We start from the raw sequence: 18,404 nt of genomic DNA, 5'->3' as shown, positions 1-18,404 counted from the left end.
CCTCCTGCACTCTGAGGTTCAGTGTCGACCCTCTCCTACGACACCCAGATCCCAAGCTCCTATTTATCGTAAAAGTGGATGCCTCCTCCACCGGTACAGGAGCAGCCTTATCCCAACAGTCAGGAAACCCTTTATGGCTCCGACCCTGCGCCTTCTTCTCGAGGAAGCTCTCCCCCATGGAACAGAATTACGACATCGGGAACTGGAACCTTCTGGCCATCAAGCTAGTGCTCAAAGAATGGTGTTACTGGCTGGAAGGGTGGCACACTCCTTTACGGTGATCACGAACCACAAAATACTCCAGTACCTGCGGGAAGCCAAGCGTCTAAACCAGATGGGCCCTATTTCTCACACGCTTCCACATCACCATCTAGTGTCGTCCCGGCTCCAAGAATGGCAAAGCAGACGCTCTGTCCCGGATTCATGACTTTCCACGTATTACTACTGAAACCCTTCACAACCCCTACCACAAAAGACCCTGGAGTCACCGTCGATCATCCACCCCGGAGATGCTAGACATATTGGACCCAGCGCTCCTGAAGGAGGGGGTAATGTCAGAGAACCACCAGCCACGCCTCCCTTCTACACTCAGCACACTTGCTCCTTCCATCCGATCTACAGTTTACACTACAAATCATCTCTGGACTATCTATGCTCTGTATCCCACCCACTTTCCGGTGTTTGCTTCTCTGGAAGTTCCACCTTCATGTACTAAGGCAAATAAAGCTTATTGACTTTATTCCAGTCTCCGACTCTTGATCTGTTCGTGACAGTATGACCCTCATACCCAATCTCTGTGACTTTGATCGTAGTGTGGTCGGCTGGTTGTGTATGCTGAGATTCTTTTCTGCTCACCATGGTTGGGAAAAGTGATTCTGGTTACTCTCTTCAGATCAACCAGTCTTCTGAAGCAACAAAACTGCTTTGTGTCTTACTAAATTGTTTTTTGTTTTGTTTTACACGCCATTCTTTGTAAACCCTAGAGACTGATGGGAGTGATAATTCCCAGGAGATCAACATTTAAAACCCCAAAATAGCCCACCTGGGGCTATTAACTGCAAATATGCAAATAGTAATTGAAGCTCTTGACCCGTGTCTGCATTGTGCTGCTTCCAGCTGATTGGCAGACGAGATACAGTAACTGCATTCGTGTGCAGGTCTACAGGTGTTTCAAGTATAATCAGCAGACTCAAGTGAAACTAAAGCGGCATTGCAGTGCAATCATTACCATCAGTGTAAACGCTGCAATCAGCAAAATAATGAATATGCATATACTGCATTGTATAAACTGAATATGAGAAAGTGAAGCAAAGAAAAACGAATTGAAGCATAAGTGGTAATGTATATTATTATTAATACAGTGTAGTGCTACTCATGTTGAATCTTTTCTCACCACTTAATAAAACTGTTGATTTCAGCCTAGGCCATGACAGATTACATCTCTGTTACAGAGATATAACCCCAAGAATTTTGGCATAAATCAGGATGCTAGCTTGAAATATACCTTAAAACAATACCCAAATTAATATCTTCATCTCAGACATTACCTAGTCCTAGTTCAAGTGCTTTATAAATAAAATTCAAATACAAATTTAATACAAGAAACACTGTATAGGCAAATGTTTATGGTCATAAGATTTGTATGTGCTTTCTGGAACATTCCATTCTACACTGAGTCTTCAGTTACTTTCATAATACCCTGTACTCTTATAGAAAGATGCTTTACCAGATTTTGGAGTGTGCTTGCAAAGAACTGTGCTCCTTGGTGTTTAATAGGGTTGAGATTAAAGCATCAATCCATTTAAAGCATATCTTCATGGAGCTGGCTTTGTACAGGGGTATTGTCATGTTGGTACAGGTTTGGGTCTCCTAGTTCAAGAGAAGGGAAAATGTTGTGAGCACCATTATCTACAGTCCTGGAGCTTCAGATTATTCTCAATTGCAGGAGTCATATACGCAGTAACCATTTGTTTATGCATCATGGTATAGAGCACTTCTTCGCTGTCCAACCTCCGATTTATGTATAATTGGAATTGCTTATTGCTGTCATTGTCACCTGGAGAGTGCAAGTTAGGACTATTATTTTGTAATTATAAAGCTTATATATACAACCACCAACAAGGAAAACAAATGGAAATGGTCACTTGTATGGATGGTTCAGTAGGCCATGGATATTCTGTGAAACAGTAATCCAGTAATACAGTGAAACAGTAATCCAGAGTCCAAGGGTACAGTATAATCTACTGAAAAAATTCATTAGTATGAACACATCTGCATAAGGTTTGTTGGTACCCTGACCGGAACCAGCTGTGCCAACTTTTCAGTGGAAAACATGATTGTATGGGGTGGGGTGTACTGGATGACTTGATTGTATGGGGTGGGGTGTACTGGATGTGATTGTATGAGGTGGGGTGTACTGGATGACATGATTGTATGAAGTGGGATGTACTGGATGTGATTGTATGAGGTGGGGTGTACTGGATGACATGATTGTATGAGGTGGGGTGTACTGGATGTGATTGTATGAGGTGAGGTGTACTGGATGACATGATTGTATGAGGTTGGGTGTACTGGATGACATGATTGTATGAAGCGGGGTGTACTAGATGAATTGATTATATGGGGTGGGTTGTACTGGATGACATGATTGTATGGGCTGGGGTGTACTGGATGATTTGATTGTATGGGGTGGGATGTACTGGATGACCTGATTGTATGGGTTGGGGTGTACTGGATGATTTGATTGTTTGGGGTGGGATGTACTGGATGACCTGATTGTATGGGTTGGGGTGTACTGGATGACCTGATTGTATGGGGTGGGGTGTACTGGATGACATGATTGTATGAAGTGGGGTGTACTGGATGACCTGATTGTATGAGGTGGGGTGTACTGGATGTGATTGTATGAGATGGGGTGTACTGGATGACATGATTGTATGAGGTGGGGTGTATTGGATGACGTGATTGTATAAAGCAGGGTGTACTAGATGAATTGATTGTATGGGGTGGGGTGTACTAGATGAATTGATTGTATGGGGTGGGGTGTACTGGATGACATGATTGTATGGGCTGGGGTGTACTGGATGATTTGATTGTATGGGGTGGGATGTACTGGATGACCTGATTGTATGGGCTGGGGTGTACTGGATGATTTGATTGTATGGGGTGGGATGTACTGGATGACCTGATTGTATGAGGTGGGGTGTACTGGATGACATGATTGTATGAAGTGGGGTGTACTGGATGACCTGATTGTATGAGGTGGGGTGTACTGGATGTGATTGTATGAGATGGGGTGTACTGGATGACATGATTGTATGAGGTGGGGTGTACTGGATGACATGATTGTATAAAGCAGGGTGTACTAGATAAATTGATTGTATGGGGTGGGGTGTACTGGATGACATGATTGTATGGGGTGGGGTATACTGGATGAATTGATTGTATGAAATGGGGTGTACTGGATAAATTGATTGATCCAGGGTAAAATTAATGACTTAATTGTGTGAGGTGCACTGTACTGCATGACAGGACTGTGTGAGATCGAGTGCACTTGATGACATAATTTGCTTGAGATGGGGTATACCAGATGACTTGATTACTTAAGATGGTGTGTACTGGATGCAAAGTTAGACCTCAGAATCAGGATTGTGTGTCCTGCAGGTTGTTTGGCGATTACAATACGTCTCATATATACACAAAGAGATTAAATGTCAAGATGGAACAGGGGCCACAATAGGAACAGTTCAAACTTCAGTTTTGGTCCATGTATCCAATATCTCATAAAAAGGCAAAGATTAATGCATAGTTTAGCTTATCTGAAGACCGATTCAAGGACATACGCAAGTGTATTAAGGTGAGCTACAGCATATCACATGAGAGACCATGGGTCACTTTGAATAGAAAAAGTTTTCTCACTTGATTTCGCTCTCCCGAATACGGCTCTCGTCCAGGTCCTCGATGAACTTCTCGCCCTTCATCCAGTAGATGAGCGGGCTCACGTCGCCACTGTAGCCAAAGAACGCTCGACATGTCAGGTTCACCTGACTCCCTGCGGTGATGAAAAACAGAGTGTCAGGGTTGTCATGGTACTGGTCAGTCGAGCATCCATCGCAGAACTGGAAGGACCTTGAACAGGTCTCTGTGACCATGTAAATAACAATTACAGCTTGTACGTCCTCTTTTTTTTATATTACAGTATTCTATTATTTAACAGATGCCTAAATATGTGTAAAAACTGTGTTTGTTGATGTGTATCATTGGGAAAGATACCTCTACACAATGAAGTCGGGAAAATCAAGTGATTTAAATTTCAAATACAAACAGCGAATGATAGCCCCGATTGCCTTACAAAAGCCTGATGTTTAGGATGTCGAGCTAACAAAGCTACAAAGCTGCTAATCGTGATGAGACCAGTTTTCTCCCCAATCATCTTTGCTATGTTGTCCTCAATCACTCAAAAATTAGACATCATTTGTCATTTTCTTTCCCTCTTTTTATCGCATTTATTTAATATTTGATCTATTGAATGTGTCAGGACCATTTTCAGAATTGTGGTCAATTCATTTTTTTGATATTTACTAAGCCGTGCTTTGATGACACAGCAAAATGATTCACAAAGCGAATGCTAAATGAAACCAAACAGCACACACTTTTTATTTTGGGCCACTCTTCTATCACAGAGAGGTTTTTCCAGACAAAGATGCCGGTGATAGAGTGAAAAAAAAAAAAACAGAGAAATGAACAACATGGAACCAAATCATAATCGGTTTATTTGAAGTGAAATGAGGTGACGCTCAACATGAACCGCAGATTATTACGCTGCCCATGGTGTATATGTGGTTAAACACAACACTGCCACATGCACAATTGGTGTTTATACTGCAGAAATTATACAAGACGCAGAGGTACTGTGCAAAAGTAACACCTTCCCTTTCACCCCTTGTGTCTGTATTATACATTTTAATATGTAGGTCTTTTCGGGGGAAGGACATGAGCAGGTGATGTATTAGAGATTATTGATTGCTTAAGAACTAACAAAATACAGTACAACCAACGGATTTGTCTTTGGCTTTGGATCCATCAATCTGAGAACAACACTACAACAAAACAATGCTGTGGTTTGAAATGGGTTAGTGATAAACAGCTTTTAATAAAGTGAACCATGATGTAGTTTGTTCTTTCTCTCCTCTACAGGTATAGAACTTACTGCTTGAATGGTTTGGATCATACACAGTTTCTCACTTTCAGGAAAACATAAATCACCCATAATTCCCTGTCAATCAAAGTGTGCCCCTAAGGTTCAGTAGTCGAAAGCTACCCATTTTAACACAAACATATAACACAAATAAAACACATTCATTGGCTTCACTTTCATTGTTATGCATTATAGGTCAGTACAAGACGTTCCTTCAATAAAATAGAGAGTATACAGAAATATCAGTACTCTATTCTAAACATTACTTCCTATTTAAACATTCTTTTTTTCTACTTCTTATTGAACTACTTTTGTTCAGTAAAAAAAAAATTTAAATGAACACATTCCTACATCCATCCATTTTATGCTATTTATCCCCACAGTTGTTTTGAATAAAAGATGTTTAAATTGCAGTATAAAATGTAATACATTCATCCATCCATCAATAAATCTATTCATCCGTCCATCCATTGGTCCATCCATCCATTTTATGTCACTTTTCCCCACAGTTGTTTTGCGTAACGTGAGTTAGAAATGCAGTATAAAAAATGTAACACATTTCTACATCAATTCATCTATCCATCCATCCATTTTGTCATTTTTTTCACAAATGTTTTGAATAAAGTGTTAGAAATACAGTATAAAAATGTAAATTGTTGCTCCATCCATCCATCCATCCATCCGTCCATCCATCAATATAATGTCATTTTCCCACCACACTTGTTTTGCAGAAAGTCGTATAGAAATGCAGTATAGTAATTGAACACATTCCTAAATCCATCCATCCAGCCATCCATCCATCCATCCATCCATCGTAACATTTTTCCAACAGTTGTTTTGCATATTGTGTTAGAAATGCAGTATAAATTGAAACACATTTATCCATCCATCCATCCATCCATCCATCCATCCATCCATCCATCCATCTCATATTCAATCCATCTCTCTATCCATACCTCCATCTATTCATCCATTTATGCATAAATCTAACATTCATCCATTCTTCCATTCTTCCATCCATCCATCCATCCATCCATCCATCCACCCATCCATCCATCCATCCATCGTAAAATTTGTTTGGAATATTGTGTTAGAAATGCAGTTTAACTCCATCCATCCATCCATCCATCCATCCATCCATCCATCCATCCATCCATCCATCCATCTCTTATTCAATCCATCTCTCTATCCATATCCATTTATCCATTTATGCATACATCAATCTGTCCATCCATCCATCCATCCATCCTCTGTTAATGCACATATACATATTATAATATATTACACTATACTAAATAAAATAATATAAAAACAAAACAAACAAATAAATAACAGCATACATTAAAATATGCTTCACTTCTGCTAACAAATATCTTTAGAAAGAACGTTATGTAGATTGTGAAATAAAGTGTTTTGAAAAATAAAACTAATAATAACAATATATAGTTTTTATATGTGAAGCATAGAATGGCGCCAGACTCGGCCTTTTGAACTCTATAATAACTACCCCAAGGAGTATGTGGCTAATGCATGAAGGGTCACTGAGTCAATTACATTAGAATTCAATCAATGCCATTCATTGAAAGCACCACATTTCATTATCGGGAAGTTTAATCACTTTAATTAATTTCCTCTACGAGTCTCTGCATCACTTCCAGTATGTTAACTGCCCCGAAATCAAACACAGAGTTCGCGATATGGATCACTGCATCAAAAGCTTTCCCAAAACACCACCTTCAAGCAGTAATGCTCAGTATAGCGTCTTCCTCAGGCAATGACTGATGTACAGACTATTGCTGTAGCGCTCGGGTGATGAACTCAATTTCCATGAGACTTTACAGGGCACTTAACTAAGAGTAGTTTCATATATTTTTTATATAATTCTGTAATCAGATAATTGCTTTAACATATTTACGTTCGCTTCATAATGATGGGAAAATTGTATTTATTCATACCACGCATCAGCAAAGAAGAAACTGTATCGTCTGCCAGCCTCCACCATCTCTTTAAACGCTGTAATACTGCAGGATGCATTTGGACATTCAGTCAATCAAAGGATGATTAACGCAGAATGGGCTTTCGAAGCCTTATTATACACACTCCACATGTCTGTATTTTATAAGTCTGCACATATATATGCACTGGAAAAAAAAAACGACATCCATAGCCAAAAAAAACTAAAACTAAAATAAGACATGACTTTTCCAGTCATATTTGCCACAATTGTATAAAATATCGTTGTATGCGGTAGCATGAAATGTTCTCTTTATTTGACTATAAAACCCAAACCATTTCCTGACAATGCCAATAAATCCACGACCGAACATGTTTCATCGGTCAAACATTTTTTACCCATATTTCTGAAATCGAGACAAAAATTTGAAGCTCCCAAAACTTTCAAGCACCAATCTATATGTCTATGTGGAGTGAATACTAAAAAAAAATGAATGCATTGAAACGCATAGAAATCCTTTGTCAGCGTTTACATTAATGTCTATGAAAAAAGCTGTTATCTCTCCTGGACTAACATTAAAATACACCCTAATACGCTGTGTAATGCCAGACTGTTGAAGGTGACATTGAGGAGGGGTGGGGGAACGGGACAGGGGGGGAAAAAGCTGGCTCTTTATCAGTCGACAGCTTTTGACAAAGTAAAGGCCAATAAAAAGGTGAGACGTGGAATTAGGACGGCAAAAAACGGAAAGTCTCGAACGTTTTTTTTTTTTTGTGGACGAGAAGCTTACTGTCAGCAGCTTTATATCTGCCTGGAGAGGCATAAAGTGCTGTGGAAGGACTGCAAAGGAAGACCAACTGTGAAATTACCTCTTGAGGCTCTTTTACAAACAAAACTGATACAGTGAATGGCTTAAAAATAATAATAATAATATATATATATATAGATAGATATTGATGTGCATCAATTTGAAGTTGCGTCAGTTTCTTTCAAAGGTACGAATAAAGCAGGATTTTCCTTTACGATTATTTATTGAAGCCTTACAGAGTGAACTCAATTTTCCCACTAGTTGTCCTACGTAGGTAAAAAAGGTCACTATGGTATTCATATTCTAGAAAAAAAACATCCAAAGAATGGTATGTCACGTTTTTTTTTACATCTGTAATTCCAGAATGTCCAATGCTTGATTTGAGGCTATTGATATCTGATCTAAATTGGATTAGATTCAACTTTATCATCATTGCACATGGTACAAATGATGTTTAAGTCTGAGTGAAAATAGGAATTTATAATATATACAGAGCCTGTCAACAGTTTGGAAACCTCCAGACACGTGTAAGCAGCAAAATCACACAAGAACTTGACAGTGAATGATTGGAAGAAAAATCTGTGGACAGAAAAGTCCAAATTTGACATTTCTGACTCTAACAGACGGAGAACAGGAAAGATGTTAGCTACCTAACACCCATTGCCCAACATTGAGGTGGAAGCCTAATGGTTGGGGTAGTTTTAGAGAAAGGAAGAGCGGAGACTTATTCCGGGAAGATATCCTGAAAAAAACATGGCTACCATTTCATACACCATGCGATTCCATCGGGACTGCAGCTAATGGGGAACCTGATGGGGAAGCTTAATTTAGAGAGCAAACAGTTGGCTGGAGTGTTATCTATCATGGGATGATCTGCCCAGTCACTGCGTCTACTGTAAATCCTATCGAAATGCTCTGGGATGAACTGGATCACAAGGTCAGATCGAAATCTCAAAGTATCTCAGCTGAATGCTTGAAGAAACAAACTGTCTGGATGCCAAGAGTGTACAAAGTACCCCCTGGTGTCCCTGGTACAAAGTTCACGTTTATTTCTATAGCACTTTTCACAATGGACACGGTCTCAAAGCAGTTTTAGGGAACTTAAGAATTAAAGGGAATGATGTGTATTTATCCCTGATGAGCAGCCCGGGGTGACCGTGGCAAGGAAAAACCCCCTTAGATGAATGAGGAAGAAACTTTGAGAAGAACCAGACTCATGCTCATCTGGGTGATATCAAGCGTGTGATTATAAATCTAAAAAACAAGACAAAACGCTGGAGTGTGAGAGGATTTTTTAATGAAAATGCAGTGAAACATCTGAAAATGTATAGATTTGCTTTTGTCGAAGGAAACAAAAAAAAGTCTCTCTCAAAAACCATAAAAGTATATACACACACACACATAGAGTGAGCGAGAGAATATTATGTTCTATAAAGAGTGCAGAGAAATGAGGTATTTATGTCTGAGGACGATCAGTTATGTAATAATGAGACAGTAATGTGAATAGAGATGAGAATAGAGTTGAGAATGTATGAAGTATATGGTAAGTGCAAGAGTGCTGATCTGCTACACTGAGCTGTGAGGAGACTCGCATTTGTAGAAGGAGTCTCCAGTGCTAGCACAGTGAAAAGATCAGGGAAGTCTTGAGGACGAAGAGGTTTGAGGTTATCCTAAAGTGGGATGAAAACAGAAGGTGGTAATGAAAGGGATGTTTATAGCTACTATAAAAGCCATAACAGGAAGTCATTTGTACCTCGGATGTAAATCTAACGCGCTATTCTTGAATGAATAAAAATGTTGTGCTGCTGCTGCGGTATGAGGGGAATAAATCATGTGCAGCGTTATAAAGGGGAAAAATAAATACAGTGTTCTTGCTTCTCAGCTCCACGATCCCTGGTCAGATCCTGGACTTCTTTTACCAAAACAATTGAAAAAAGAAATGTAACGTTAATTAGCTCTGAGGAATTTTCCCTAAGGTGTGAATGAATGTGAAAAAAGGATGGACTGCATGATGGACTGGTGTCCCTTTCAAACTCCACCATTAACCTGTCCAGGAAATGAATAAATGATAGAGAATGTATCGTAGAAAAAATGAGGATGGACAAACACCAGCGCTGTGTTTATACGCTGTATAAGTCCAGGTGCTTTTTATCAGAAATCATTCACCTCTTTAATATGTATTGCATTTTCTGGATTTTTTTTTGTTTTTCAGTTGTTGTTTTTTTATGTTAGGAGCTAAAAATCATTAATACTTAATGACCTCTGTCGTGAGTTTTGCTCTGAATTATAACCAACCTTTTCCCCGAGTGTGATAATCCGACAATCGTATAGAATGACTTTTACGACGACTTGTTATGGCCAATACAGACTTTAAAACTAGGAATTCTTTCATTTCTAAGTGAAGAATAATTCTCATTTCTGAGAAAAAAATACCTCACAAATTTATTAACGTATTTTTCCACGCTTTAAACCCCGCCGCTTAAACAACGAAGCGGCTAATTTATGGATTTTTCCTGGGTTTTTCCCGGTTTCACAAGCTTCAAGCCAAAACACTGAGCCCCATAACATTAGACCAATGAAATTGCGGAACGGGTTCAGGTTAACCAATGAAACTCTTTATATTAAATCAGATGCGCTCCCACTGAATCGGGCCGCACCACATCATAAATATGGATGATGTTCCTCTGACGTTTGACCTGCCGCTCACTCGGACTGATGGTGATTTTTAAACGCACGACGATGCCAAAAGATAAACTCTCGAGAGAAATTGTTGTGAAAGGAAGGAGGAAGACAGTGAACAATGACTTTCTTGGTAGGCTACTGTTTAGATACAAGCCGTGTAACAGACACTGTCTTTCGTTAAAGCCTGTGTAAAGTTCATTATAGACAGGCAAAACAAGTGTCTTCCCAACCTTGCAAAGGTATATATATATATATATTTTTTTTTTTTTTATTTAAGAATGCTCTGTTGATGTAGATGCTGTAGCATGAAATGTCCCCCAAAGCTAGCTCCATGAAGATACGCTTAACATGAGTTGGAGTAAAAGATCTTGAGTGGCCCACAAACGTTTGTCCTTTGTCTTTGCCGTTGTCCTTGTTGGAACCGCTAATGAAAGTGTGCCGAAGAAATTCCAGCCCAAAAGCTCCACGTCATCCGAAGAAGAAATAAAGACGGAGTTTGCAGCTCATATTTGAATAAATGTGTCTGACATTAGTTTGTAAAACAGTCAGTTCATAGACACCTGCACATTAATACTTTATATAGACCAAAGTTTCTGAGCTTCTGACCATAAGATTTATACATGCTTTTTGAACATCCCGTTAGCTTTTGAACCCGAATGGACCCCTTTGGGATGAACTGTTTCACTGACGGCACTCCAGGTCTCCTTACCTCACCTACATCAGTACCCTATATTTACATTTAGACACCCTCATCCAGAGTGACTTTATCTCATTTATACAACTGAGTAGCTATAGGGGTTAAGGTTAAGAACCTTGCTCAGGAACCCAGGAGTGGTGTGACTCAGGGTTGAGCTCATGACTTTCAGATCCAAAGTCGAATGCCTTACCGACTAAGCTACACCTCTGAATCTCCGCAAGCACACTAGTGGAACATCTTCCCAGAAGAAACGGGGTATGGGATGCTCAGAAAGCACGTATCAGGTGTCCACAAACTTTTGGCGGTCAAGTGCGTGTCAGCATTCTTATTAGGAGCTCTGGTGCAAGTACAAGGAGTCTTCTGTTGAAACTCTGTTTAAAGCTGCGAGCTGAAAAAAAAAAAAAAAAAAAGCGCATTCAACGGAGAAAGAGCGAGGGAGAAAGGGAGGGAGAACGAGGGAGAGGGTGGGAGATACACAGATAGACTGAAGAGAAGCAGATGGGAGTGATATTGAATTGAATACGAGAGCTCTAATCTGACATGCCCAGAGGAACAAGCGTTTTGGTCGGCACCGCTCCTCTCTTTTCCTTGTTCGTCACCATTTACATAGCTCCGGCGGGAATTCCGATCAAGCGTGCCTCCCCTCCATCTCTCTCGCACCCGTCCTTTCACTTGGGACAGCTGTCTGACAGTGGAGGCTTTATATGATATGTGGCAGTTGAGGAACGTGTTTGGGATAAACAGCTCTCTCTCTCTCTCTCTCTCTCTCTCTCTTTCTCTCTCTCTCACACACACACACCCATACACACAATCCTATCTGATAAAAGCTAGCACAAGCGAGTCGCCTCAAAACGTGCTCATATTGTACCGTATATCCTATAACTACCGAACAAACCCCCCAAAAACACAAACTATCCATTCACACACACCGACACACAAACAACACACACTTTTCCACAGAGAGAGGTTAGAACTTCACACAAGTCTTTCTAATTATTCAGCCGAGCACACTTTGTCAAACAAGTCTTATTTACTTCAACTCCTTTCCGAGAGGACGTGAAGAGAGACGTCTTCGGTGGTGCCGATGCCAAAGAATTCTACCTCGATCAACATAATTAGTGTATATTAGTCGCTTATGGTGTGCGTCTCTCTCAGTGGGAAACATTTTGTGTTCAATCAGTCTTGATGGCAAAAAAAAAAGAAAAAAAAAAAAAGAAGACTGGTTGTAGAGCCAGTTTCGGCCACTAGAGGGCATTAAACTACCGTGAAGCCAATACGTACATGTCTGTACAGGGAAGGACAGTGAATAAAGAAAGAGAAAGAGTGTGAGAGAGAAATATTCAAAAGAGACTCCCCCCTTAATCACTTAGCCATTATTGAGTTACATACTGAATTGTCAATGCCTCTAATTACTGTGTCTGACCACAGAAATGTAGCGCCATGGTGTATGCATAGCTATACACTGTTAAAGATTAACCCTAATGAAAAAAAACAAAAAAAACAAAAAGAGAACAAGAAGAAGAACGAAACTCCTTCCAGGTAGTGCCTTGCTTATTATTAAGCACGTCTTCCTTCCCTTTCTCGCTCGGTTCACGGAGGATTCCCACATTGCACTGGCTGGCGTTTTGCACCGAACTTCTTGAGTTCGCTGATAATGAGCCATTGTGTTACATCAGTGCTTGGAAAATTTCACAACTGGGGAAAGACGTTCGGCTGCTGATGACACACTCGCAGAGTCGGGGTAGAGCCCGGGGTTCTGGGAGCGCCTCGCCTTGGCGCCTGAAAAAGAAAAATGGGTGTCGTGAAGACATCCGAAAGCTTTCGGTTCGTTTCAATCCAGACCCCTTTTGGCCCGGTTAGCTGTGGCTTAATGCGATTGTCTGCTCGCTTTCTATACATCCTCTTATCTTCCCTGCCTTTTCTTAAGCTTCTCCTCCACAGTCAGAAAGAAGGAAAGAAGAGAGAGGGGGAAGAAATGAAAAAAAGAAAGAAAAAAAAACGCAACACATCCCCCCCCCAGCGAGCAGAAGCAGACGGACGAAAAGGAAAGCCCAAATACGGAAACCTTTGGAAACATTGCTCAAGTCATGAAACACACACACACATACACACATACACACACACACACACATACACACACACACACACACACTCACACACGGTTATTATGAAGACCTTTATATCAGCGTCAAATTAGGAAGGCGAGGATATATTGCCAGTGAAGAAGTGCAGGATTAGTTTGGTCCCTGATGGTTTTTTACCTCAGGAATTGAAAAAGAAAAGGTATAAAGAGAGAATGAGAGAAAGAGAAAGAGAAAAAGAGGGGGAAGGCGGTGTAACGTCCCAACAAATCGATAGGTCCTCACAAGTGCTCATTTTATATTTATGTAATTATGTAATATCTTTCACAGGCGGCATTATGAAACATTTATGAGCTATGCATTTCACAAATTAAACACCTCACCATGATCCCAGGCATGTGTGTGTGTGTGTGTGTGTGTGTGTGTGTGTGTGTGTGTGTGTGTGTGAAAACACATCTAAGCTAGGTTATGTTATGTTAATTGCACACCTGGGCTGAGCGGAAAACGGGAGATTAGACCCGTTCTTGACGTTTTCAATACCGGCTGTACAAAAGCGAGAGGAAAAAAAAAATGTTTCATCCTTCTTTCTTCTTAAAATTCACTAACTGTACGTAGTGACCGGAAAATTGCCTGGAGCACTTCCGAAGCGTATTTAAAACAAAAAGCGTGGCTTTTCCTAATGAGGTGAAGCTGCGTCGCAATTACACCGCAATGACAGACATAAACTACAAACGCATAAACAAAAACTCCCTTTGTTGACTCGTTTGACTTGTTTGGTAGCGCACACACGCTCACAAATGTGGAATAGTGTGTGTCTGTGTGAGCAAAAGAGAAAGAGATCCGGGTTTTCCAGGGTTAATCGCGTCTCCATGGCATTTTAATTGCATTTCGCTCTCCTATTTTCTAAGTGCACTCAGCCAATTTGTGCAGTCCATTCAGGAAGCCGCTATTCACGCATGACCAGGCGCCGCAAACGGTCGGCTTTCGGTGCTTTCGTCCCGCTCGTTGCCGTGCCACAGAGAGCTTTTTGTGCTTTCGCGAATAAACCACGAATAAACTCCCGCATCTTCGCGGGTCGAGCGCGTGTGGGCGTCATGTTTACCTAAAGCTCACTCGTCACGCCGTATGCTGGACGCTTTCGGGGGCGGCCGTCGCTGTGGGGACTCAATGCAGGGGGTCAACAAGCACAGTAATCTCTCGCACACATGGATAGACTGATGTGGCTGTGTGTGTGTGTGTGGACTGGCGTCAATAACGCTCTGCCGAGCAGCTAAGAATGCAGAACCCCTTTTTGCTAAAATAAGGCACTCGACTACCTGTGCGAAGTTTGACATTTGAAAAGATCAACAAGCTCCTTTCTCCTGCTCCAGGTTCGACAAAGAAAGGTACTCGAGTCTACCCTGCGGAGCTGCACACTTCTTGTGCACTTTCTCCTGCTGCACAGACTTCCAAATAAAAAAGCTGGATATGTTACAGAAAGGCTCTCCAGCACTTCATTTGAGCGAACACTGGTTTGAAGGCTCGGTAATTGAAATCTCGTAACAATCTTGCACCAAACCGTTTATAATTCTGAAAACTTCTGTACAAGATTTTCTTTTGAATTAAAGTTTAGTTCGGAACTGAGTTTATTGTGAACAAATGACAAAGTGGTTTCCTTATACCAAATATAGGTAGCCCCCGACTTACACTGGAGTCGAGACATGGCCTAACCTACCCAGGCGTCCTAAAGAATGGTGACCAGTATGTGGTAATATAATGTAATTTGTTAATAATTAAACAAAGTCAAGAGTCTACCTATAATGAGTATTAGTCTAGCTAGCACTATTAGTCAATTCCAGGATGGAAATGTGTTTCCATTAAACCACTTTGTCATTTGTTCACAATGAACACAACAAAGTTATCAGAAGTATAAATGGTTTGGTGCAAAATTGTTATGAGATTTCAATTACAGAGGCCTTTGAACCAGGGTTCGCTCAAATGAAGTGCATAATTTTAGTACATAATTTAGCAAAACAGGGCAATTTACAGTATCGTATAAACTATACGATATGTACACCAAGCTTCAGAAGCTTGTCTGTTGGATCGGACCATACTGGCCAGCCTTCGCTCCCCATGTGCACCAACAAGGCTTGACCATCCATGACCAAGTCGCCAGTTCACTATTCTTCCTTCATAGCACCACTTTTGATAGATACTGACCACTGCAGACTAAGAAACACCCCACAGGAGTTGCAGTTTTGGAGATGCTAGCAGTCACAATTTGTCCCTCATCAAACTCGTTCAAACCCTTATGCTCGCCCATTTTTCCTGCTTCTAACACATCAACTTTAAGTTTTGACAAACTGTTCACTTGCGGCCTTGAATATCCTACCAGTTAACAGGTGCCATGATGAAGAGATTGATCAGTGTTATTCACTTCACTTGTCATAATGTTATAATGGCATTATGATTAAAATAATTAATTACAATAGTTCTACAATTTTGTTGTATCTCTATTGTCATAGTAAGATCGAAAAGAGTCGAACCATTGTACTTCAGGACCATCTGTACCCTTTTACCAGAAAGTGACCTCTACTATATGGAAAAAGGAATCGGGACACCTGACTTCTCCAGCCATTTGTGGTTCTTCAGCAAAATGTTAACATAAAGTTAAGGTCACACAATTGTATAGAATGTCTAGATGCAGTAGCATAAATCTTTCTCTTTTACTTGATCCGCTATTGTGTTTAAATGAGCACCAACTCCACAAGCACACTCCGAAAATCAGGTGGAACATGGAGACTAAATGTGGAATGGGATGGTCAAGAATCCAAAAACGTATGTAGTGTAGTTAGGTGTGTTAAAGGAAAAGTGACTAAACGTGTATATGACCTTCCTGTGCTACAAATGAATGTAAACAACATTTATCCAAACTTGAGTCTTTTTTAAACAAAGAAACTTGGAACGTTGAGGTGTCTCAAGAAGAGGTCAGTCTTCACCCGTCGCTTGAAGATAGCCAGGGACTCCGCTGTTTGGACATCTAGGGGAAGTTCATTCCAATACCTCGGTGCCAGAACAGAGAAGAACCTTGAGGTATACTTAACTCTTACCCTGAGAGAAGGTGGTACCAGTCGAGCAGGGCTGGAGGATCTCAGACATCGTGGTGCAGTGCGAGGTGTGATGAGGTTTCTGAGGTAAGAGGGTGCTGGTTCAATTTTGGCCTTGTAGGCAAGCATCTGTGTTTTGAATCTGATACGTGCAGCTGCTGGAAGCCAGTTTGAGGAGCTCAGCAGTGGGGTGGTGTGGGAGAGTTGCAGTAGTCCATTGTCAAAATGACAAGAGACTGAATAAGCACATGGACAGAAACGGTTGAAACCTTCGGATGTTTTAGAGAAGAAATCAACAAGAATGAGTCACATTAGCAACATGTGAGGAGAAGGACAGTTGATTGTCCATAGTTACCCCAAGGGTTCGAACAGTGGCTGAAGGAGAGAGCAGAGAGTCATGAAGAGTTATTCCAAGATCCTGACCTGAGACGACCAGCAGTTCGGTTTTGCTGTGGTTGACTTTTAGTTGATGAGCACTCATCCACAAAGATATGTCCGCCAAGCAGGTTCAATAGGATTGCGGTCAACGGTCTACAGTAGTCCACTTATGATTTTCCACTGAATCCTAGTTCAAATGAATAGAAAATGTCATGCTAAAACACCCAAAGACATCCGATACAATCCTGTGCCTCTCAGCTCGTGGTAACAGTTTGGGGAAGAACCACATATGGCTGGAAAAGACTTTGCAGACTCTCCATATCACATCTTCAAACGATAGTCATGTGGTTTATCGAATAAGAAACGTGCACCTAGATGTGAAATCTGCTTACTTGCTTGCTACAGATTTCACATCTTGCAGTGGGTGAATTTGGTGCGTCTGTGTACTGCTTGGGAATTGAAGCGACGAGTTCTGCTTGTAAGCCAATATTGCGACATTATTTCAAAACATCTTTCCATCGGCTCTATCCTGTGAACAATGTGGAAAATAGCTCAGCTCTCTTCTGCATGTTCTGCCGCTGCAGATAATCAGTAAGGAAATGAGCTAAAATAATGGGGTTTCTGTAATACCTGGTCTCTCTCTCTCTCTCTCTCTCTCTTTCTCTCTCTCTTTTTCTTTCACTTTAATAAGAACTTCTGCTCGGGCGGCTGTTAAGTCACGAGAGCTTGCCGAGAGGACTGCGAGTACCGAGCAGACTGCTAGCTTCTCCTGCTGAGCGAGCTTGTAAGTGCAGCGCTCAAGTGGCAGAAAGAAAGCACTTTCTCTAAACATCCTTACTGGTAATGTAACCTCAAGAACACCTTAAGTGCCTGAATTGGAGCTGAAACGATTCGTTCTCTATTCTCTCGATGATATATTCAATCTTCGCGACCCTGCTCATAGAAAAAGTGCGAACAAACCCCCGAAGACCTTGTTTGGTTAGGTTTACCCTGCATGAAGTCCTGTGGCTCGGAGCCTGTGCTCTCTGCCATGGCCCAGTGGAGAACCTACAATCCTCCATCAGCATGGAGAACAGAATGCGCTTGCTGGGTCCTGCTAGTTTATCCGATTCACAGTTCAGGGGTGAACGGATCCCCTCTTTCCTCCTCTTCCACTCCCTCTTTACTTTTCTCACTTTGTAGAGATCACAAGAGCATATCAGGGGTGCAGCCATGGGGCTAGAACCAGCACAGGAAGTGCAGAGGTGCACAGAGAGAAAGGGCATGTGGAAAAAAAAAGCAAGTCGGAAAGGAAAAGTGGGCCAGCAGAGCCAGACAGAGAGTGTGTTGTGTCTATAACTGACTTTCCCTTCGTTTTTTTTCTCACACTGGATCTCTTTGTTGATCCCCGACTCCATTTTTGGGGGTCTTTCTCTTCTTAGCACTCTTCATTCTTTCCACTGGGTCTCTCTCTCCCTTTCCATCCGACAACCCCACCCCCATTCTATTCTCTCCATATCCCACAAGGCCTCTGTGTGCAAA

The 18,404-nt window shown here is 41.2% G+C and overlaps 1 protein-coding gene across 1 annotated transcript in view; it reads right to left on the bottom strand.

The window, feature by feature from the left end:
• LOC124379808 (interleukin-1 receptor accessory protein-like 1-B) overlaps positions 1-18,404 on the bottom strand; it is a 322,414-nt gene that overhangs the window by 51,103 nt on the left and 252,907 nt on the right. The window contains exon 7 of the mRNA XM_046840387.1: positions 3,919-4,051. Coding sequence (XP_046696343.1) covers positions 3,919-4,051 — 133 coding nt within the window. The remainder of the gene's footprint in view (positions 1-3,918; positions 4,052-18,404) is intronic.

The sequence above is a fragment of the Silurus meridionalis genome, chromosome 26, assembly GCF_014805685.1.
Source record: "Silurus meridionalis isolate SWU-2019-XX chromosome 26, ASM1480568v1, whole genome shotgun sequence".
Lineage (NCBI taxonomy): Eukaryota > Metazoa > Chordata > Actinopteri > Siluriformes > Siluridae > Silurus > Silurus meridionalis.
The sequence above is the reverse complement of the archived record's forward strand: the minus strand, read 5'-3'. Positions and strand labels throughout refer to the sequence as shown.